Source organism: Neovison vison, chromosome 11 (assembly GCF_020171115.1).
Source record: "Neovison vison isolate M4711 chromosome 11, ASM_NN_V1, whole genome shotgun sequence".
Taxonomy (NCBI): Eukaryota; Metazoa; Chordata; class Mammalia; order Carnivora; family Mustelidae; genus Neogale; species Neogale vison.
The window spans coordinates 126,147,240-126,170,000 of NC_058101.1; the positions used below are offsets into that span (position 1 = coordinate 126,147,240).

Genomic DNA, 22,761 nt, shown 5'->3' on the forward strand with positions numbered 1-22,761 from the left:
TTTGAAGGGACAGAAAAAGAACATAATAAAAAAATTCCCTAGAGTTTCAGGGTAACTGCTATTTAAAATTTACCTTTTTTTTAAAGTACAAAAAGATTTGTACCAATATCCTGATCTTTTATAATATGCACAAGCATTTTGATAGGAATAGGTGAGCTTTATTTTATTTTATTTATTTGACAGAGAGAAACACAGAGAGGGAACACAAGCAGGGAGAGTGGCAGAGGGAAAAGCAGGCCTCCTGCTGAGCAGGGAGCCCTATGCAGGGCCCTATTCCAGGACGCTCAAGGACTGAGCCACCCTGGCGCCCCAGTAGGTGTACTTGAGTGATTGTTAAAGTAGATGGGTTTTTGACTTGCTTCTAGAGTTACATTTCTGTTTTGCAAAGATCTGTAAGACAAAAACAGTTATTTCTAATTCCACAAAGAACCGGATTATAGCCACTTCTTGTTATCAAGGGACAAGCTAGTCTTTTTAATGAAATTTGCTTCTTTATATCAGAGAGAATTTTTAAATAAAATAGGAAACAAAAGATCTATGCCTTTGTAAAGTCTGTGCAATGTATTTTAACAAAAGCCTTTTTTTCTAGATCAACTCAACTCAATAATAATTTGAAGGGACAGAAAAAGAATGTAATAAAATGCAATTCAGTTCAATTCAATTCAATTCTATTCTATTCAATATGCAATATCAGCTCCTGAATATTGGCCTTCCACTGTCCATTTGTAGGAGGGCCTATCAAAAATTTTGGTCATCTGGGACGCCTGGGTGGCTCAGTTGGTTAAGCAGCTGCCTTCGGCTCAGGTCATGATCCCAGCGTCCTGGGATCGAGTCCCACATCGGGCTCCTTGCTCAGCAGGGAGCCTGCTTCTCCCTCTGCCTCTGCCTGCCATTCTGTCTGCCTGTGCTTGCTCTCTCCACCCCCCACCCCCCGATAAATAAAAAAATCTAAAAAAAAAAAAAAATTTTTTTTGGTCATCTTGTTTCCTCTTTGAAAGGATGGTTTTGAATATAGCCAAAAAAATTCTAATCTTTAGAAAGTAGAGGTAAAAGGCCTTTATTATTTGAAAGATCTGCTGCTGTCCTGGGAACACAAATTCTTTTGCAGTGTGGGTCTAAGATACCCCTAGAAAGGATATTGCATAGTAGTAAGGTCTGAAATTGGCAGAGCCTGATTACAAGAGCCCTGGAAGGTAGGCACAAAGCAAGCCCTATGGCCAGTCTGGGTGCTTTTGTTAAATTCATTACTGGCTTTCAGCATTTACATGAACAACCTGTATACTTTCCACCTAGAGATGAGACCAGAGTGGTCTCTATAAATCTTCTAGGAAATGAGGCTGGATTTTAAGAAGGGGACTTTACATGGATGAGGACATTTATCTTTGTCCTAAGTCTAATTTCTGCTCTTTTATCTTGTCAAGGGAGTCCCCAGGGCTAACCATTTACTAATAAGACAACAAGAATGGTTTATCTCTGGTCTCCCGGAAAACAGGAGACGTCTCCAGTCCCAGGCCCGCTAATCGGTGACACCAGGTGGGTGCTAGTGAGATGAAACTTTCCGGCACCAACAAACAGGTAAGGTTGAGACGACAAAGGTTTCTATTGATGAAGTTTGGGATATAGGTGAGGTCCAGGCCGACAGCCAAGAAGGAATTCTTTAGACGTCTCTGATGCAAAAAGGTGATCTTATTAAAGCACAGGGTCAGGACCCGTGGGCAGGAAGAGTCGCGGCTCCAGGGTTGTGAGGAGTGGTCCATTATATACCTGCAAGTTGGGAGGGGGTCAGGAATAGCTTGTCAATAAGGAATTTTGGAAGCAAGGTTTCTAGGACCTTGAGGGGCTAGCTATTGTTGGGAAAAGGTCATTTATTACCCTCTAATAAAACCTTAGTCACGAGACCCTTCAGATGTATATGGGTGGGCCATATGCTTGGGGACAATTGTCAAAACATATCTCGGGGGGATTCAGAGATAAAAGAAGTTTCCAAAGGAATTTTTATATGTTAAAGTAGACCCACAGGATCCTGGTTGGGGTAGGGGGAGCAGTCAGGCTAGGACTGCCTTTTGCCCTTTGCAAAGGATTGAGGTGGAGGTAGTTGAGTCCCTACAGGAATGTCACTCTGACTGTTACAAGGACTTTTCAGTGGGCTCTAGATAGTAAGGAAATTTAATAACTTTCCTTTTGCCTCTGTTTTCCACATCACTATGGGCTCATACCTCCATGAAAAACTCCCCTAAGAGCTGGCAGAGCAGGACAGAGAGACTCAAAACCCCAGTGTACTGGACCAGCCATCAAAGCGCACCCTAGTAAGTGGACTCCCAGAATGGTGGAGACCAAAGAGAATATTCTCACTGGTCACAAAACCAAGCTTTGAGGACACAGAATAAGATGAGAGAAAAACTCCTATGTGCAATATGTACCTTAACAGCTTTATCTAAGCCTTGGGTCTCTTGGAGCCACACTCATACCTAGGAGGGATGTATCATGGGCTTGGGGACCACTTAATGTTTTATAGTGTACCTGGTCACATGGAAGTTTTCTAGAAGGTGGTGAACGTTCTAGTGTCAACCCATGTCTGACCAACTTATCCTATCACAGGAGTCTTTGAGTTTGGTGGCAAGCACTCTAACAGCCAAAGGCTTGACTCCTGCCCACCAGGTTTGTAGCTTTGGCTTCCGTGGTTGTCCGTGGGAGACAGCCTTTACCTCATGCTCACACATTCCAAGTCCCTTTGACAAACCACCTGAAAGACACAGACAAAAGAAAACAAAGACCATCTCTGGAGGAAAGGGATCAGTAACCAAAGAGTAGTTAAGCCTGAGGAACTATTTTGTCCAGTTAATCTAAATTTAGGAAGAGAGAAAAACGACTCTCTTCACTCTTGTTCCACTGGACTCCCCAGATGGATTCCAGGGGGCTGACATGGTGTGCCTAGGGCACGCAGTGTCCGGTGAGTGAAAGGATACTGTCCACTATGCCAACTGTCCTGGAGCAAGAATTCCTGTTGTCTTCAAGTGTTTTTCTACCTGGATTATGGAGAGATTCACAGGAGATGATAAAATGTAATTGTGAATGAACCGGCAATCCACACAGCACGGGAATCATAAAGATGGTCAGGCAAAATGAAGTATCTATGCCATTCTGAACTAAGGAGAAGGGGGTAGGGGTCTGGGACTTTAGAAGAAAGTATTAAAAAACAAAGACTAGCCCCAAATTGTGTCACTTCATCCGAGTTCTCAAGTCAGTGCCCAATACCTAATCTTATAGCAATTCAATATTCCCCCAGAAATGCAGAAATTTTCCATCTGTGCCACTGAGTCTGCCACCTGGGTCCTCTCCATCCCCCAAAGAAAGATGAGGTAATCTGCATGAGGCATCTTGCTTTCTCCTCTAGAAACCACCCTCACCTGGCACAATCCTATTCTTTTGCTAATAAGCATGCCCCCCACCATTCTTCTATAAAATCCTTCCATTTTGAACAACTCTTGGAGTGCTTCTCTACTTACTAGAGAGAATGCTGCATGATTCATAATTTCTTTAATAAAGACAATTAGATCTTCACACTTACTTGGTTTAATTTTTTTTAAGATTATTTATTTATTTATTTGACAGACAGAGATCACAAGTAGGCAGAGTGGCAGGCAGAGAGAGAGAGAGAGAGAGAGGAGGAAGCAGGGTCCCCGCTGAGCAGAGAGCCTGACTCTGGGCTGAATCCCAGGACCCTGGGATCATAACCTGAACCGAAGGCAGAGGCTTTAACCCACTGAGCCACCCAGGCGCCCCTTAATTTTGTTTTTTAACAGAAGAAAAGCAATTTACAGGGCAATAAGAGGAGCAGACATTTCATAACTAGATGTTTGTCATACCACACAGATGTGTCACTCAGATAAAATTTGTCTCTACTGGTCACCTTTATTCTGGAAAAAACAAAAACCAAAACCAAAAACCCTCAATTTAGATCCTTCTAAGCAGTTAAGGGAAGGGTAAAATTTCTCTTGAGCTTACAAGATCTTAGACTGCTTTTGGTTCAAAACAGTCTCCTTACCAGGGACACCCCACTGGCTCAGTAAAGCATTTGACTGTTAATCTCAGAGTTGTGAGATCAAGCTCCATGTAAGGGTAGAGTACACTTTAAAAGTAAATACAATTAAAATTATTTAAAAAAGAAACAATTTTTTTAAAAAAATAGTCTGTACACTGAAGTGGCCCATCTTGGAGTAGCTTGCCCTTGGTGCCTTCAAAGGTAGTACCTTGTTTCTGAGAATACAACATAGACTATTTGTGACTGTATCCCTATGCTCCTTTGCCATGGGAGTGATGGTGGCAATAATCTGTAGGTGTTGTAGAAACAGAGTGACCTTCTTTGGGATCACCCACAGCTGATGGGCACCCCCATTTTGCAGACCGTCATATCCTTTGTAGTCTCTTCTGAGCCAAACAAAAGCAGGCAAAGATTTGGTGAACAGAATTTCTTTTGGATTCAGAGTGAATATGAGACAATTAGAAAACAAAACTGTAAAATATATTTACAAATGCAAATAGGTGTTGGACAGAAGGGCAATCAGTACAAAAAGTTGCCAGACAGAAGAGCAATGATAGAGGAATGTTTGAACTTCAGGGAGAGAGAACAAGAGTTGACAGGGACGCTCATTCTTCATTTCCTCTCATATCTCTCTCCAGGTGGACTTTTCTTATTTTTTCATAATTAGAGAGCAGTTTCCTTTCTATCTTTTGCCTAGGAAAAGTCTAGAGGACACTCCAGACTGAGATGCAACAGGAGTCTACTGCTGGTCAAAAGAAGATAGGTCAAGATAAGATAAAAATTCTTTTCAACAAGGTAAAAAATTATTACATCTTTATAGAAAATATCAAAAGGTACAGATGGTCATAATACAAAGTGTAAAAGCCTTGGTCTGTCCAACCCCTAGTTTGAATTAGAGACAATAGGCATATAGAAGTTTTCCTATGCATTTCCCAAGGTTATGCTCAAGACACTGTGTGTGTGTGTGTGTGTGTGTGTGTGTGTGTGTGGTCTTACTACCCAAATAGCATTTTATCCTATATAGCCATGAAAAAAAAATCTAGGGTCATTACATTTATGTGTCATTTGTTTATTTAATAATTTTTTTTTCTGTATTGTTATGTATCAATCTTTTCCAGAGTTGTAGAGAGTAATAGGCCATTTTAATGGTTAAAAATTAATAGTTAATAATAATAATGGTTTAGTATTTTATTTATTGTGTAAAGTATCCCATTGTATGAATCTAACTTATTTGATCATATTGATAAAGTTAGTTTTTTTTAATAAGTTATTTGTTGTTGTTTTATTTTTTATATATTATTTCTTTATCAGTCACACTTCAGTATAGGTCTCTGGGTATCAATGCCAGCACAGTTCTCTTGCTTTGACATTTTCTCTACCATATTGAAATTGTTCTCACAGTAAACTCTTCACATTACAGAATACTATCCTGGCTTCTCAGGTCCAATTGAGGCTGGCAACCTAGTAGCAATGCTTCTTTCTCTTCCTCATTTTGGACCTAATACTATTTAACCATATCCATGCACCTCAGGCAGGGTTTTAATCAACAGAAAGCTCCTGTTCCTCTCATCTTTTCCCTGTGGTGGGGCTCAGAGCAGTAAGGAACCTAAGTGCCTGGTAGAGTGTAGACTGGGAGATAGATTAATGAAAAGATTATTGCTCACTTTGTTTTGTTTTTGTTTTCCAGTTCATTTGTTAACCTCTGGGAAGGGGGAAAGGAAGTCTGTTCTGAGCAGTTAAAAACTCCCATGGCTCTTCTCTATGGTACAGGGTCAGATGTCTCACCAGGAAAAAGCACAGATCACTGAATCTTGTAGGGAAGGACAAAGCTGGGTTTGACAGGCTGCTCATCAAACTGTATTATTACACTTATCAAGCTGAATACTTTAGCTGGCTCACTCAACTAGTCTCATTAAGTAGAAGTAATATGTGTTAAGCTCAGTACTACTAGCTTTCAGTTTGCCAAAAGCTGTTGAGGAATCAAGCCACAAAGGAAATGTTTATCTGCAAGAGGACGATGAACAGGAGGATGCTGACATGAGGGCCTAGTCCTTTTTAGGGCTTGTCTGTTGCAATACACACAGACACACACTCATCCTTGCAATACACACACACACACACACACATACACACACACTCATCCTTAGTTTTTGCTACCCATGAAGGCAGATCTTTGGGTAAGAATGCATTTGATGAGACACCAACAGCTGCATTTTTCCTCCCCCAGCATTCATGCAAGAAGCAAGACTGGGGCTTCTCTGTCGTCATATAATGGCCTCAAATGAAAGCCTTGTAACTGGGGCGGGGGCTGGAAGGCACTGGAGCGCAGCAGCGCAGAGAGCATCCGAATTCCCTCCTCTGTCGCTGACTGGTTGAAAACTGGGAGGCAACGACCGGCCTCCAGCGGCTCGACTCCCCATTGGTTGCGAAGAGGTGGCAATCAGGGCGGGCCTAGGCGGCTGCGCGGCTTCCAGCTCTATGCTGCCGCCGCGGTCCTGTTGCGCTGTCGCTGCTGCAGCCGCCACCAGGGTCCCTTCGGCCGTGCGTCTGCGTGGGAGCTGCCTCCTCGGCTCGGGTCGCAGACACCATGGTGAGTGTCTCCAGTCGGGTTAGGCTGGGAACCTCACGCTGTGCTCGGCCTGGTTGCCCTAGGGAACCGGCCGCGCCACCCGAGCTTGGCGCGGGGGCAGGAGGATCGCACCGCAGGTCGCGGGAGCAGTCTCCCGGTCTTGCCTGGGTCTTGGGAGGGGAGTTGGGAACGCTGGGGGTCGCGACGGGGGCGGTCATTGCCTTTGCTCCTCAGCGGAGGGTCCACCGCTCGGCATCGCGCCCCGACTTCCCGGGCTCGGGAAGGGGACTTGCGGCTGAGGCGCGGGGCATTTTCGGCTCAGGCGGACCCCACCGGTGTGGGTGGCTGAGAGCCAATGGTGGGGGGAGTGCCGGGTTCGCGTCCCCTTTGCCATACTTGCCCGGATACCCCCTCCCACCCCCAAGCCCCCACCCTCCCGCCTCGGAGCGGTGACAGGTGAGCGGAGGGGTAAGAAGGTGGCACGGCGATGGGGCGGACGGTGGCGGAGAGGATCTGCTTTTTATTGGGGTGGAGGTGTGGCGTCTTTGATGACTCTCTTCAGCACCGAGTATCCCGAACAGAGAGGAGCCAGGGGGCAGGGGACAAGGTTAAACCAGAGTTGTGGCGGCTGGCGCTGCTGCCTCGCCCCCGAGCCCCTTCCCACCTATCGCTGGTCCCTGACACTCAGGTCTCTCCTGTCCCTGCAGTACGGATTTGTGAATCACGCGCTGGAGCTGCTGGTGATCCGCAATTACGGGCCAGAGGTGTGGGAAGACATCAAGTAAGTGACGGGCCCCTCTAGCTTGGGCTCCGCTCTGGCGACGCGCGCTGCGTGTGCTTGTGTGTGTGTGTGTGTGTGTGTGTGCGCGCGCGTGCGCGCGCGCGAGGTGGGGTGGGGTGGGGGGCATCCCGGGGCGGCCCCCGCGATGTCCCCCGCGCCTCACTGCATCCTCCGCTTCCTGCCTGGGTCTCGGGCGCGCATCCTTGGAGATGCCTCCGCCTGCCGCTCCCGGCTGCAGCTGCGCTCCCACGCTCCGGAGCGGGGACCCGGGGAGGAGGGGCGGCCGGGGCGGGGCCCTGAGGGCGAACCAGGGGAAGGAGCCCCTGAGGTCACCGCGGCCTCCCGACCCGGCCTGAGCGTGGGAACGCTCTGCCAGCGCCCGGGCGGCGGCTCCGAGCCTCTGCAAGCCGGGAGACTCCCACGCGGAAAGGGGCCCCGGGGACCACTAAGGCCTCCGCGACGTGCAAAGAGCCTGAGGCCTTAGAAACAAACAGGAAACCTTGGGTCATTTAGAATTTACACACCTCGCAGACACATAAAATAGTTAAGCCTTTTTAGTGCCCTAGACGTCGCTTCTCTTGAGATGATTTCTTGAGCTACTGAATCAAGTGCATTTACTCACTTGAAATAAAGTAAAATTGAAATTTTTTTTCTTTCATTTTCTCAAAATCTACCCCTCCCCTTTTTTTGGCTTCTACAAGGCTCCTTTGTAGGAGAGCATCTTAGTTTTAGTTTAGCACTGGCAGGACTTGGGACGTGGACGGAAATAAAACAGACATCTGAGACTTAAAGCCTGTTGGAATGATGGGTCCTCTCCGCGGGCAGGTTGAACATTTCGGTCTAAGGAAATTCTCTCTCTTTTTCTTCTCTTACTCTGGTGAAATTTGCGTTGAACTTGTATAGATAGCACAACCAACTAGTTACACCAAAACCATATATATGGGTTTTCATAAGGGAACGACAATCTGTCACATTGAAATGGAGGGAGAGGAAGTGATTACCTGAGTGGACTGCGGAGAGCACGTTGTTATTCTTTACTTTCATTTCCTGACATCACTGATTTCATTTGTTTTATCAAGTAGGTGGTGTTTCATGCAATTTTTTTTTCTAAATACATTGCAATTGTTGGCAATCAATTCTAAAAAATCTTATTATGCAGTTACATGACAATGTTTTCTTTTAAATGTCTGTTTCCATGGAGATGGCCAGGATTAAATATTAAGCACTAGAATGCGACTTTCCCTTCCTTGGGTCTGTACTGTTGAGCCTGGTTTCATGTTCCATGAGCCATTTATCTTACCCACAGGACATATCTACATATAATAAAAAGAAGTGGGGATTTGGAAATTATGGATTGAATCAAATGAGCATTCAGGCACTAAAGCTTACTTTGGGATTTGAATCTGTTTGCTTTATTAATACCTTCATAATTTTTATTTTTCTTGTTAGAGTTAAAGAGAAGGCAGATGTCAAAAGCAAGATTTTGGACAGTGTAATTTAAGTATGGGATTATCTTTCAGCCACTTTGTGAATTTATGAAAACATTCTGTGTATCTCCCACATGTTTTCTCATCTGTAATGTAGAAATCCCCAAATTTCTGGATGAATATGCTATGACAATATATCTGAAATTTTGAGAGCACAATAAAAAATAGTTATTATGGCTAAATAGTTATTAAGTGTTTTAACTAAATTTAGAGTGTATGTGCCACCCATTATCAACTTAAATCATGGTTAAATACTAAGATGAAAAATTATACTTTATAGAGAAATGTATCAGAAATTTTCAAAAATTAAATTATCAAGTGGTTTGTTTGTATTGGCTAGATTTTCCCCAGAGAAGGTCAAAATACCAAAAAATACTCAAATTCCAGTGGTGTGAGAACTTAACTCTGTCAGAGTAGGCTAAGAATGTTGTTACATTCTACTTTTAAAAAGCATATTAATTTTTAATTAAACATCAATCTGGTTTAACTTATTAATTTATTTTTAAGTATTTTTGAATAGTAGTCAAACTGTTCAAGTCTTAATAACTTGAATCATTCAAAATCTTTTTTTTCTGGTAAAATGAAACAAATCATATGAGTCTTTTTTATATGTACCCCAGCAAGGGGAATACTATTATAGTTAAACCAGTGTTGGAATGCAGGTGTTAACTTTGATCCATTTTTGCCTGAGTGTCCCTTCTTTTGGAGCCCTTATTTTCTTGGGTACCATGGACGATCTGGGATAGAGAACATTGCTCATTTTTCTGTGTTGAGAGGGATTAAAGCAGCTCATTGGTTCCCAACCCCTCAGTACCCCTGAGGGGTTACTTTGCACTCCTTGGAAAAGCATTCCCTTAGCACAGCAAAGAGATGTTCATTGCATAGGGGCAGGAGAGGAGAATTTGGAGGAGCTAATTTGAAAATGCTCCTTGGAAGATTCTGATGTCTCCTTTCAATTTCTTCCTCTGCTCCTGGAAGGAAGGATCATGACCTTCATGACCAATGGTTCAATATGCAGTATACTTTCTGTTTTAATCTTTTATGAAAAACTAAATGTGTAATATTTTTCTTTTCTTTTTGGTCTTGGTAAGCACCAAATGTCTCTATCTTCCTTTTTTGGTCTGTGAGAAACTATGTAAATTGATATTTATAAAACTTAATATAACACTTTTTGTTTTTTTTTTTTTGGTTTAGTAGGAAATGGCCATCCATTCTTCATGAGAAAGGATGCCAAACATTTAATGACAAATAAAATCCTAAGTAACAGATTCCAGGCAACAAATGCTAAGTGGTAGGAGCCAAAAATGCTTCATTGTAAACTCTGTATCCACTTACACTCTTACCAATAATACAACCATTTCACAGAGGCTTTACATTCCTCCTTTTAAGAAAAAAAAAAAAATGTCTAAACTAAGCGTCAGCAAGTATTCTCTTAAAAGTCTAGATAGTAAATAATCCAGGTGCTGCCGGTCAAAAGTCAATATGGAGGATATTATGTAGGTATGGACATAACTGTTAAAATGTGACCATCTAAAATGTAAAAATGATTCTTTGCTCTCAGATCAGACAATCTGGGCAATGGGTTGGATTTAATCCATGGACTGTAGTTGACTACCTCTGATCAAACCACCAATACATATGAAAAAGAAAAAGAGACCACTGAATCTACTTAAAATCTTGTTTTGTTGGTTTCTTTTCAGTTTTCAGATGGTCCTTTTAGAAGCCATGGTTGAAAGGTGATGAAAAAAAATCAGTAATTTCAGAGAAAACATGAAGTCAGGTTATTGATATTAGAAAAGCACCTAACTACTTGATTTAATCATATCTGCCATTCTTCCACCATCCCTGATGAAATTAATCATTGTATCAAATTAATGGATTCAATTTTAGATTGGTTTAACTTCCCTGAAACATAAAAATAGATTAAAAAAATTGAAAAAAATCTAACATGAATAAAGTTTATTTAAAAAAAACCCACAATACCTTCCTAAAAACTAATTATTTTGCCTTGAGTTGAGCAGGCCAAGGAACAAATTAAAAATAGATTTGAAGCTCCATAGTTCTGTATAATATGTAGCTTAGCCCTTCTTTGTCTTACTAAAAAGTACGAGATAAATATTTGGATCAAAATTTTAGTATGAGATTTGAAAGTGATGTAATCATGCTGTTAGTTGTGTTTGGAGCACACAACTGTGTGTGCTCCAAACTCTGTGTGTTGGAGCAAATTCCTCTAGAAGGTTGTCAATCATCCTTCTTGAATAAAGAATTCATATATGTTTAGTATGGTTTTATCTGATTTACCAACAACAGGGCGGCGTACCTTTTCCTTCATTGATTTATTCCTTTTTTCATTCTCTAGTTAAGCTTACTTTTATTTTTTAAATTTTTTTCAAAAGATGTTATTTATTAATTTGTCAGAGAGATAGAGAGAGCACAAGCAGGCAGAGTGGCAGGCAGAGGTAGAGAGAAGCAGGCTCCCCACTGAGCAAGGAGCCCGATGCAGGACTAGATCCCAGGACCCTGGGATCATGACCTGAGCTGAAGGCAATAGCTTAACCAACTGAGCTACCCAGGCGTCCCTCTAGTTAAGTTTACTTTTAATGAGCATAGTGTAGTTTTAAACACTGAGGGTAGAAAAGTAAGCTATACTCCCTGCCTTTAAATAAAATCTTACCATATTACTAATTCTTTTAAGAGTTGTTAGGATATTTTTGTCTTATTTTTTCTTGTTTTGTTCTGCCTATAATGCAGACGTGGAAATATTACTGCTCATAACTCAAGCATAGAAACAAGCTGATCTTCAGTTTTGAAATTAATATATCTGTTGAGTATGCTAATCACAGATTGTTACGGTTCATATAGGCAAGTGCTTTGCTATAAGCTAGTAATGTGACTTTTCCAACTTCCCTAAATTTTCTGAGACTCTGGGAGTAAGGAAAACATAATTCCTGTTGTATAGAGTTGTTGTAAAATGTTGAAAAATGTCCAAAAATGCTTAACACAGTTTTTGAAAAGTGGCTGCTTAATAAATGGTTGCTATTAATTTCACTCTAGAACCAAACTTTTTTGACTTTTTTCTTCCCCAGCTCCTTTGAAAGATGGGACGTTCTCCTTTAAGCAATAGTAGCTCATGGAGGTATACAGAGACTAAATGTTCCTTTATCACTCTAGGATAAGTAGTAACTTCCTGGTCATTTTCATTGATTTTTCTCTTTTGTCCATTCTGTACAACTGGTACCAGTTCTTTGAATTTGAAGTGCCCCTAGACTCTCCTCTTCTTTTATTCTGGCTCCTAGCACTTTCTTTTGTGCTTCTCCAACAGCCTCATGACTGGGTTTTCTGGGTCTGACTTGTCCCACCCACCCTCTCCATTCTGCAGATTATGGGAAAATTGTTACTTTCGTGATGCTGGTTCCATTTTGGAATCAATCTGACATTATATTTTTCTAGTCCCTAATCCCTGTTTATTGTTTGAAAATGTAGCAAATGCTCCTCCTATACATTTTATTAAAAAAATAAATTAAAACAAGCAAAATAAGGCACTGTGCTTTGCCTTATTTTATTTTATTTTATTTTTTAAAGAGTTTCTTTTCTTGTTTTACAGGGAGAGAGAGATAGCGAGAGAGAGAGAGAAAGAAAGAAAGAGCAGATGCACAAGCAGGGAGAACAGCAGGCAGAGGGCGAGCAGGCTTCTGCTGAGCAAGGAGCCTGATGGGGGCTAGATCCCAGGACTCTGAAAGACTTTTCCAGGTCAATTTCTTTCCTGCTTTATTGAGATATAATTGACACACAACATTGTGTAGGTTTAAGGTGTAAGATGTGTTGATTAGATACATTTATTAAGTGTGAAGTGATTGCTACCATAGTATTAGCTACCACTTTCATCATGCAGTTACCATTTCTTTTTTGTGGTAAGAACATTTAAGATCTACTCTCTTGCAACATTTAAGTATATGATACAGTGTTATTAGTTATAATGAACTTGTTAATCTTATAACTGGGTATCTTAGCCTTTGCACAACAGCTCCCCATTTCGCCTACCCCTACCCCCAGGTAGCTACCACTTCCGTTTCTCTGAGTTTGTCCTTTGTAGATTCCACATATAAGGGAGTGCAATATTATTTCTTGTTTGTTTGTTTTTGATGATAAAGCTGAGTTTCCAAGAGGTTAAAGGACTGTCCTAGGGATTATATACAGGAAGCTAAAAGGTCAGGACTCCAACCCTAGTCTTCTGGTGTCAAAGGTTAGAAATGCTTCTTTTAAGATAGACATAGGAGCTATTGTAATACACATACAAAAATGAAATCATATTAACGGTCATACCCAGAAACATCCTCAGTCCAAATTAAAAAAATAATATACAGATAAAAATAGGTAAATTCGATAATTGTTAGGATCAAGACCTATTTCTGTAGGAAGTCCTGCTAGTTAGCCTGAAGGAGGTAGGCACAGTCTGCTGGTTGATAAGCTCACTAGCATTTGAAGTTATTCTTAGAGGAGGAAGTAGATGTCCATATGTAAACCCCTTCACGTATCTGCCAGTGAGCTCTTTACATAGGACTCTCCCTAAACCGGACCATGCCTGGTGAGCAACATGATACATAGGTGATAGCATAGGTCATAGCCTGATCTCAGGGTTTTTCTTTGATGATTCGAAGTATCCCCCTGAAATCAAGCTAGGTCTTTGTTTTGAGAATTGAAAAAAAAAATCATAGAAACATTATTTAATTAGGTATTTGAGAGAAGGAGCTTTGCTCATTAACATCAGAGCCAGAGGAAAAATTAGAACATCTGTATTCTTCTCTCTTTTGATCTGTTTGGACATAGCTGTGGGTAATGTTAACGAGACATTGCTACTGTTCACAAAGAACAACATCCTTTCCACTCTCTTGCCTCTCTGCAGGATAAGGGACTTGAGCACATGTTTCTCCTCAGTGTGTTGGAAAGCAATAGTTATGAGTCGATAGCATGTAGACATTAACAGGAAAACACGCCTTAAGAAATCAGTAGAACTGGCCCAATTCAGAGAGTGACAACTCAGAAGACATGAGTACTTGCAGCTTTTCCATCTGCTTCTTTGCCTCGTTGTTCATTAAAGAGGAAACTGTGGGGAAATTTTTTTTTTTTTTTTTTTTTGTCCAGTAAAGTGGAGTACCTTTTTAAAAATTTTCCTGTCAAAAAATACTGAGGTTAAAGAAGTCTCTATTCCAGGTAAAAGGCAAATATTTGGAAGTATTTTTTATACCTCTTTGTTATTGTGGTTTTAGATCCATTGTGTATTCTGATCTCCTTGCCATTTTTTGTCAAATCAATAAATATTAAATTGTTGCTTAATCGAAATGCTTTGTGATCAATTTTCAGATCACTCAAACATGGAGACCTTTCATTTCAGTCCACGTACCCTACTTTCTCTCACCACACCAGCCTCGTGGGCCAGTTTTCAGTCCTGAAGACTTTGAATTTTATGTATCAGGAGAACACCTGTGCTTAGCAGATTTTCCTTCTCTTCACCCTCCCCATCCCCCACCCAGAAATGGAAATGTGTCTCAGCTTTGAGATGGCAAAACTAATGTGACTTCCTAAGGGAAAGTATCTCTCACCTCCGAAACTGTAGTTTTTCTTCATAATACCTACCAGGGTTTATAATTACGTATTTCTATTATTTATTAATGTTTGTTTTGTCTTAGTAGATTCTAGCCTTTGTAACAGTTACCTAGAAAAGAGCCTGGTATATTGTTGCCTTTTTCATCTTCTCGTTCACTCTCTTTTTCCCCCATGTGTATGTGTGTATATGTTTATATATTATGTGTGTGTCTATATATAAAATATATTTTAATATATTATATAAAATATTATACATATATAAAAAAATCTTTCATATTTTTAATTTCCAGGGAGTAGAACACATGCATATTCACAGATTTTTTTTCTGTAACCAGGATTTATTATGTCAGAGTGATGACATTTATAACCACTATTTAACACAATATAAACTCTGTTGAAATGGACTCTTTTTTTTTTTTTTTTAATAGCAAAAGCAGAAGGTAGAGCAGTATATAATGGGATCTCCTCTGAAAGAGTCAGAGTTCTTTTGTGTCATCTCCCTATGTGTATGGATATAATAAAATATTGGAAACACTATTGTTGAGGGGCACCTGGGTGGCTCAGTTGGTTAAGCAACTGCCTTCAGCTCAGGTCATGATCCTGGAGTCTCCGGATCGGGTCCCACATCAGGCTCCCTGCATGGCGGGCAGTCTGCTTCTCCTTCTGACTTCTCCCCTCTCATGCTTGCTTTCTCTCTCTCATTCTCTCTCTCTCTCTCTCTCTCGCTTTCTCTCTCTCAAATAAATAAATAAATAATCTTAAAAAAAAAAAAAGAAAGAAAGAAACACTACTGTTGAATGACCAATTTCATATACCAGAAACCAGATATTGAACTGGATTCAGGACAGGACTGAATCCTTTAGTAGGCTTCTAAAAGCTGGGTAGATAATGGTGCTGTTTGAAGTCAGTATTATAAACTGTAGATAAGTGTTTGTAATATGTAATACTGAAATTAAATCTAAAAACCTGATGAGAATGATCATAATGTCATTCAGTTTTGAATGTAACAGCTCTTACAGACCACACACTTACATAGAGTTCCTCAGCCACAGTCCCCAGGATTGAAAAGTGCTTTATACTCATTGTCTCACGTAATCCTCACAAACACCAGAGAAAATAGAATTGTTTCATTGTCCTCATTTTGTAAGTAAGGGAACTGAAGCTTCATGACTTTAAAACCCTGTTTCAAATCACTCAGCTGTTAATCTAATGATCACAGCAGGAACCTGAACTGAGGTAGGCTTGCAATGATCTTATTATGTGCTTTCCTCTAAAGAGAAGGACCTCTGACCCTTCCCAAGGCAGCCAGTTTACCATGGGCCTGGGCAATTGCATGTGTATTAGCACTACTCATTTTTGTTTTTGTTTCCCTGGGCTTTTCAAGCACACAGACAGGTGATTTTGGCTGTGACATTTTTAGAGGTGGTTTTTATCCACCACCAACTAGCACATGTGCTAAAGAAAACCAGAGCCTCAGAAATTTTGAGCAACCTATTTATTTTTAGAAGAACTGTGACTCAGCGGGCACACAAGGTGAGTTCACGATGAAGTGCACACACACAGATCTAAGTGCATTCATTTGTCTGATGAAGCTACTGAAAATGGTTCACAGGAGATGTTTATGGATGTGTCTTCAGAACTCAGGCAGTTACTGATGAGACCCTTGTGGCTGGCCACCTGTATCAAGAAAAAAAAAATGCAATCATGTATCTAGAGTGATATCACTCTGCTTCAGTCTGTGTCACTCTTGACAGCATTTATTTTCACTGTTTACCGTACTTGGATGAGTAGACACATTGGCTTAAGGAGGGACCTTTATTAACTGAAAGAGACTCCAAGCAGGAAGCTGGTGTCGCTGCATTTAAAGGGCCAGTCTCTCCCCCTTGATTCTCCCCTCTGCAGCTGCCTCAATCCAGTTTCTCCTTTGCAGATTCAGACTTAGTGGAAACCCATTACTGAAAATTGAGGGGTCATTAATACTTCACAAGCACTCAGGAAAAAAAATGTGAATTTTTAACATTTTAGGTATTATATATAGTTATCTCTGTTTTATAAGCGGGCTTTTAATTTTAGTACTGGTTGGAAACAACTCAGCATTTATGATGTCCTTCCAGTACACTGAAATAGACCATCTTGGGGTTTATTGTCAAGATGACATCTACGTTCTGTATTTGAATTAGACTTGTTCTAGATAATGGTTTTTAAAGATAATTGGTCAGGTTGATTGTTTGAAGTGTGCTGACCTTTTCCTCCTGAGATCAGACCCTGTTTTGGGACTTTATTTTTAAGATGCCTGTATTCAGGGTCTACTAACACAGAACACCTGCTTTCATGCTTCTATGGGAAACCTCTTTACTGAAAAGTCAGAACCTTCTAGTATACCAAACTTTTCTGAAAAGTATATAACAGCAGGAATTCAGTGTCAGAATGTGAATTCCATTTTTTGTACATTCACATTTCACAATTAAGCATTATCTCAATTATGGAGTTATGAGAAATGCTAAATGGATATTTATGACGAATCGTGTACCTAGTCTTTAAAAATTAAATAGTGGGTGCCTAGGTGGCTCTGTCTGTTAAGCCTTGGCCTTTGCTTCAGGTCATGATCCCAGCGTCCTGGGACTGAGCCCCGCTTCGGGCTCCCTGTTCGGTGGAGCTTGCTTCTCCTTCTCCCTCTGCTTGCTGCTCCCTCTGTTTGTGATCACTCTCTGTGTCAAATAAATAAGATCTTTAAAATAAATAAAAAATAAAAATTAAATAGTAGTTTGAAAACAAACTGCTCACTTTTGCCAGTCATGTTTGATTGTTTGATTTTTAGTAGGCGGTTTAGAAACATGTGAGGGAAGTGGGTTTAATTAATGCATTCACGCCTTTTAAAACATTAGAACATTAATTGAGCACGTGTTCTATTCCAGCACTTGGGCTTGGCATCAGTGATTAAGAAAGCAAAATTCAAAAGCCAAAACCACAGAACATCACCATAAAAATACCTATTGCTCTTTTGGGAAATGGTAATTAGTGTAAATAAATGATGAGTTTAAATCCCAACAAATAGCCATCATTGAAAGTAAGTAGGAGGGCGCCTGGGTGGCTCAGTGGGTTAAGCCGCTGCCTTCGGCTCAGGTCATGATCTCAGGGTCCTGGGATCGAGTCCCACATCGGGCTCTCTGCTCAGCAGGGAGCCTCCTTCCCCCTCTCTCTCTCTCTACCTGCCTCTCTGCCTACTTGTGATCTCTCTCTGTCAAATAAATAAATAAGATCTTTAAAAAAAAGTAAGTAGGAAATTGCTACTAGGAAAATTGTTCATGCACTCCTACCAATTTTTAAACACTTATTGTGGCCACAAATACATGGAGTATGATGGTTTCTTATTCCATCTTCAGGTGAAAGCTTGGTATTTATTTTTTAGAAGTGCTTAGGGAAGGTCACCTGGGTGGTTCAGTTGGTTAAACGGCTGCCTTCAGTTCAGGTCATGATCTCAGGGTCCTGGGATCGAGTCCCACATCGGGCTCTCTGCTCAGCAGGGAGCCTCCTTCCCCCTCTCTCTCTCTCTACCTGCCTCTCTGCCTACTTGTGATCTCTCTCTGTCAAATAAATAAATAAGATCTTTAAAAAAAAGTAAGTAGGAAATTGCTACTAGGAAAATTGTTCATGCACTCCTACCAATTTTTAAACACTTATTGTGGCCACAAATACATGGAGTATGATGGTTTCTTATTCCATCTTCAGGTGAAAGCTTGGTATTTATTTTTTAAAAGTGCTTAGGGAAGGGCACCTGGGTGGTTCAGTTGGTTAAACGGCTGCCTTCAGTTCAGGTCATGATCCCAGAGTCCCAGGATTGAGTCTGGCATTGGGCTCCCTGCTTGGTGTGGAGTCTGCTTCTCCCTCTGACCTTCCCTCTCATTCTCTCTCTCTCTTAAATAAATAAATAAAATCTTAAAAAAATAAAAGTCCTTAGGGGAGACAGGATTTGTTTGTTCTTGGCTACTTGAATTAAGAGAATTTACCATCAAATGAACAAATTAAGTGCACCGTTAGTTTGACTCTTTTGATGCTGAATACAAATTCCCAATATCTAATTGTCATTTCTTTCCTTCTCTTCCTCCTCTTGCCCCTCCTCCTTCTTCTTCTTCAACAACTAGACTATTGCAGGTTGGCTGTATTGGGCATTTAGTGGGTGGGAAAACTATTCTAAGCCCGTTAGGTAGACTAAATCTGCCTACCAACAGGATTCCAGGTAAGTACTGCTGTTCCTCTATTTCACAGATGAAGAAACGGAAATATTGAGAGGTGAACTGGCCCAGGCTTAGCGCAACCGCATATGGAAATAGCTTAGCTGCTGCTTTTGCGTGCTTTGTGAGAAAACACTATGACTTATGGTGCAGATGAAACCAGATGGGTTTCTCTCCATCTAGGTTTACTTGTTAACCCAAGAAAGTGCCTTTTTCTTTTTCCCACTTCATCCAACCTCATTTAAGCCACTTTAAAAATAAATCTCTCAATATGTCTTCCTTTCTGCTGACTTCTTTTATCGAAAAATGCACCAAGTGCAAGATGTAATGCTTAGCCCAAATACAGTTCTTGAGTATATAGGTAAAGGTAACACAAACTACTGCAAGCGATACTATTTGGAAAGAAGGAAAAGCTGTATTCTTTTGGGTAATCCAAGAGATACTTAACATAGTAGGAAGCAGCAGGATATAATAACACAAACTCGGATATAAGATGATAATAGTTCTCTTGGTTGCCATTTGATACATGCGCACTATTGAATATATTCCAATCCAGTTTACTTCTGGTTTCGTATGATATTTGCTGTCATCTGAAAGTTACTGGGGAAAAAAAGCATGTCCAAAATTTTTCATTTTTGAGAAAATTTAAAATTGTTTCTCAGAGCAACCTGTGGGTTTTTTTTTCACATGTAAACTAAGTATAATTTAAATAGCAGGGAATTACATACTTGCTTTGTGTATGCAACAATTTAAACAAAGTTAGTTCTCAGAAGATGTATTCTGAAAATCTAGAAAATTTGGTTAATGTACTTGGCTGAATTCGGGTAATTTAAGCACAAAATAAACTGTCAAGAAGATAAACCTTAAATATTGTTAGAAATGTTCTATCTATATATTTGACACATCCTTTACTTTTGCTTTTAAGAAAAAAAGCTAGAAACTTATGGAGAATGAGGTGAGCTAATGTTACCTGAATTATAGAAATGGTTTCTGTAATCTGAATATTAGCTTACTTCCCAGCTTTTCTTTGCTGGTCACCCTCTGTGGTTTTAAGTAGCTAGTGAAAGACAAAACAAAACAAATACCTCCAAGAGGAGTGAAGGAAGAGTGTAATGTCAGAAGGGTGCCTGTTGAAGCTTCCCTCGAAAAATATCTATTTTCAAGATGTATCTGAGAGATGGTTATTACCATAATCTCTGCACCTTCCAGAGGCTAAACCATTTGATAGCATAAAGCCTGAGCAAATATAAATTTGCCCAGAAGCTAGAAGAACAGTAGTATTGAGAATTGAGACACACTGAGAAAGCCTTTCTAGTAGCTTCATTGACCATATTGCCTGAAATTAAGTCTTTTGCATGCTACTCCTTTGCACTGTAAATTCTCCTTTCCCCTGAAGATGGAAAAAGATGAATGATTTACAGAAGAAAGGAAAATGGGTCCAGAAAGATTAGGTCATGGAGATCAATTTACCTCCTAAAATCTTGCTTCTCAAGGAAATTAACTTCTCAAGGAAGCCTCTCATAATCCCTATCTTTAATACTGCATTCTTCCTCTTCTTCCTACATCCCTACTCTCACCCCTTATCCTCATCTACTTGGTTTATAGCACTCATCACCTAATGGTAGGTTATAACATTTGAGTAGATACTCATTGCTCATTGTTTCTACCAGTTAAAATGTAAGCTCTTTGAAGGCTGGGATCTTTATTTCCTTCACTGATATATTAAAAGTACTTAGTTAAGTGCCTGGGGGCATAATAGGTGCTCAAATATTTGTGGCAAATACCCTTTTTTCTGGTGTGATAGGGAGAGAGTAATTAAAGAGCCACCCAAAATTTTGAAAGATTTCTAAGATAAATGTAAATAAGGAATCCTAAGTATTTTAAATATTCATTAGAATTTAGTGTGACATTTTTCAAAGAAGACAGTTATTTCTTTCCATGTACTGCTGTTTAATTTATATTTCAGCCTTCCTCAAGGGAGCATGTTGGGCTGATCATTTCAGGAAGTAAAGCTTAAAAGATAAGGGAGCTTATTTTACTAAAACAAGAGAGAGGAAAGAAGGAATGCATCGACTCATGGTTAGGGGATTTCTAGGGAAACCGTCATTCTTCTATTTTATGCAGAGGGATGGCATATTCTATTTGTACCTCATTTATTTACCTATTGTTATGGATTGGTGAGTGTTTCTGAGCAGTTGAGTTTATTATAGGAATTTATGTTATCTGATTTATCCCAATTGGAAGAGAGAGAATACCACAAAGTGAGAATATAAATTAATTTATATATACTTTATTATATATTTAATTAAAATGTATCTATATTTTATTCGAATGCCCTAAATTAAAGGCTTCAAAATGCTGATCTGTTGACCAATGCTATTTTGAAATAAAATGTTAGTGGCAAAATGAGAAGAATTAGGCTATCCATATCCCTCAATCATCAATCCCTAAGAATTAATTACATAATTATATAGAAATGCAATTATTAACCACAAAGGTACTCATCACATTGTTTATACTTGCAAAAAAAAAAATAATAAAAGCAATCTAAATAGCTACTGAAACTTCAATGTCTATACAATGCAATTTTATGCAAATTACAGAAATGTATTTAATAAAATGAGAGATCCATCAAGTACTAAGTCAAAAAAGGAGATTTTAAGGCAGTATAATTGTGTGTGTCATACGTACAAGTATATTCAAGTATGAACAACTCAAATATAATAGCAGTGGTTATCGGGATAGTGGAGGGTTCTTTTAAAGGTTTTCCTGCCTGTATTTTATATTTTATATTCATATTTTTATACAATTAGAAACTAGAATGTACAAGATACATAATAGCATTTATCAAAAGGTAAGTCAGTATTTGTACTGTACCTTCATAATTTGGGGGTATTTCACTGAAATCTGGTGTTAAAAAAACTTGAAGTTTGGAAGATGTGTTCTCTTCAATTTAATAGCTATGTATGTTCAGCAAATCGAAGACTTCCACATCTTATATACAACTCTTTAATTTTTTGAATACCTGCACATGGGAAGCACTATGATCATTAGTACTAAACACACACACACACACACACACACACACACACACATACACACATATTCACTCCTCAACAGCTTAGAACATACTTTTGCACACTGTATCTCTTACAGCAAGGAAGCTGGGTTATATTATGGCTCTTGTTTTTAAAAAGTTCTATTTAAACGTTTTTATATTTAATATAAATTAAACTATAATTATAAATCCACAACTTATAAATTATAAATACAAATACTAATTAATAGGTAATAAATATAATAATAAATACATAATTGGTAAAATACATAATTGATATATATAAATAATTTAACTTTAGCAATTGATACATATATAATAAATATATAAGTATATAATCAATATATAAATAAACATACAATTCAAAAATGATTAAAATAAAATAATTATCAATTTAATTGGATTATAATAAAATACATTTAATAGTTATATTATTAAATATTAATAATGATTTATAAATTAATAAACACATCAATTTATATTTATAAATATAAATTAAATTATAATTAATTTATATTTAAGGGTTATATTATGGCTCTTGTTTTTAAAAAGTGGGGGTTTAAAGCTCATGTGCTTTGTGTGAGTTGTCCAAGTTCATTCAGCTGGTAAATTCTGGCCTCTGAAATTCAGATCTCTGTGCCTACCAAAATCAGGCTTTTTAAAAATTTTTTTACATGCAATGATATGCACAACTGCAAGCAACTAAATGGTATGCTCTTAAGAACACAAGGTACTTTTTAAGAATATCTCCATCCCCCCTGGACCTAATATATGCCATCATTTGGAATTTTCTCCTTGAGCAGATGCCGGTATTCCAGCTACAGATAGTAGCTGTGAAACACAGCTTCTGCTACAGAGAGAGAGAGAGAAAGAAAGGGATTATGGCCTGCAGCATTTCATCAGTAGCTGTTCAAGCTGCTACTATGTTGCAAGTTCACCTGATGATAGTGGCTGATTTGTCTTTCATTCTCCTGGCCGCCCACAGGGA

At 39.4% G+C, this 22,761-nt stretch overlaps 1 protein-coding gene across 2 annotated transcripts in view; it reads left to right on the top strand.

Annotated features, from left to right (window-relative positions):
* The first annotated feature begins 6,527 nt into the window (after positions 1–6,527).
* Positions 6,528–22,761, top strand: part of GUCY1B1 (guanylate cyclase 1 soluble subunit beta 1) — a 48,314-nt gene continuing 32,080 nt past the window's right edge. Inside the window, exons 1-2 of one of the 2 annotated variants that reach the window (XM_044224672.1) lie at positions 6,528–6,632; positions 7,319–7,392. In XM_044224672.1, the coding sequence (XP_044080607.1) occupies positions 6,630–6,632; positions 7,319–7,392 (77 nt within the window). In that variant the 5' untranslated portion in view covers positions 6,528–6,629. Of the gene's footprint in view, positions 6,633–7,318; positions 7,393–15,930; positions 16,017–22,761 lie in introns of those variants that run through there. The other variant, XM_044224673.1, reaches the window with a different exon arrangement.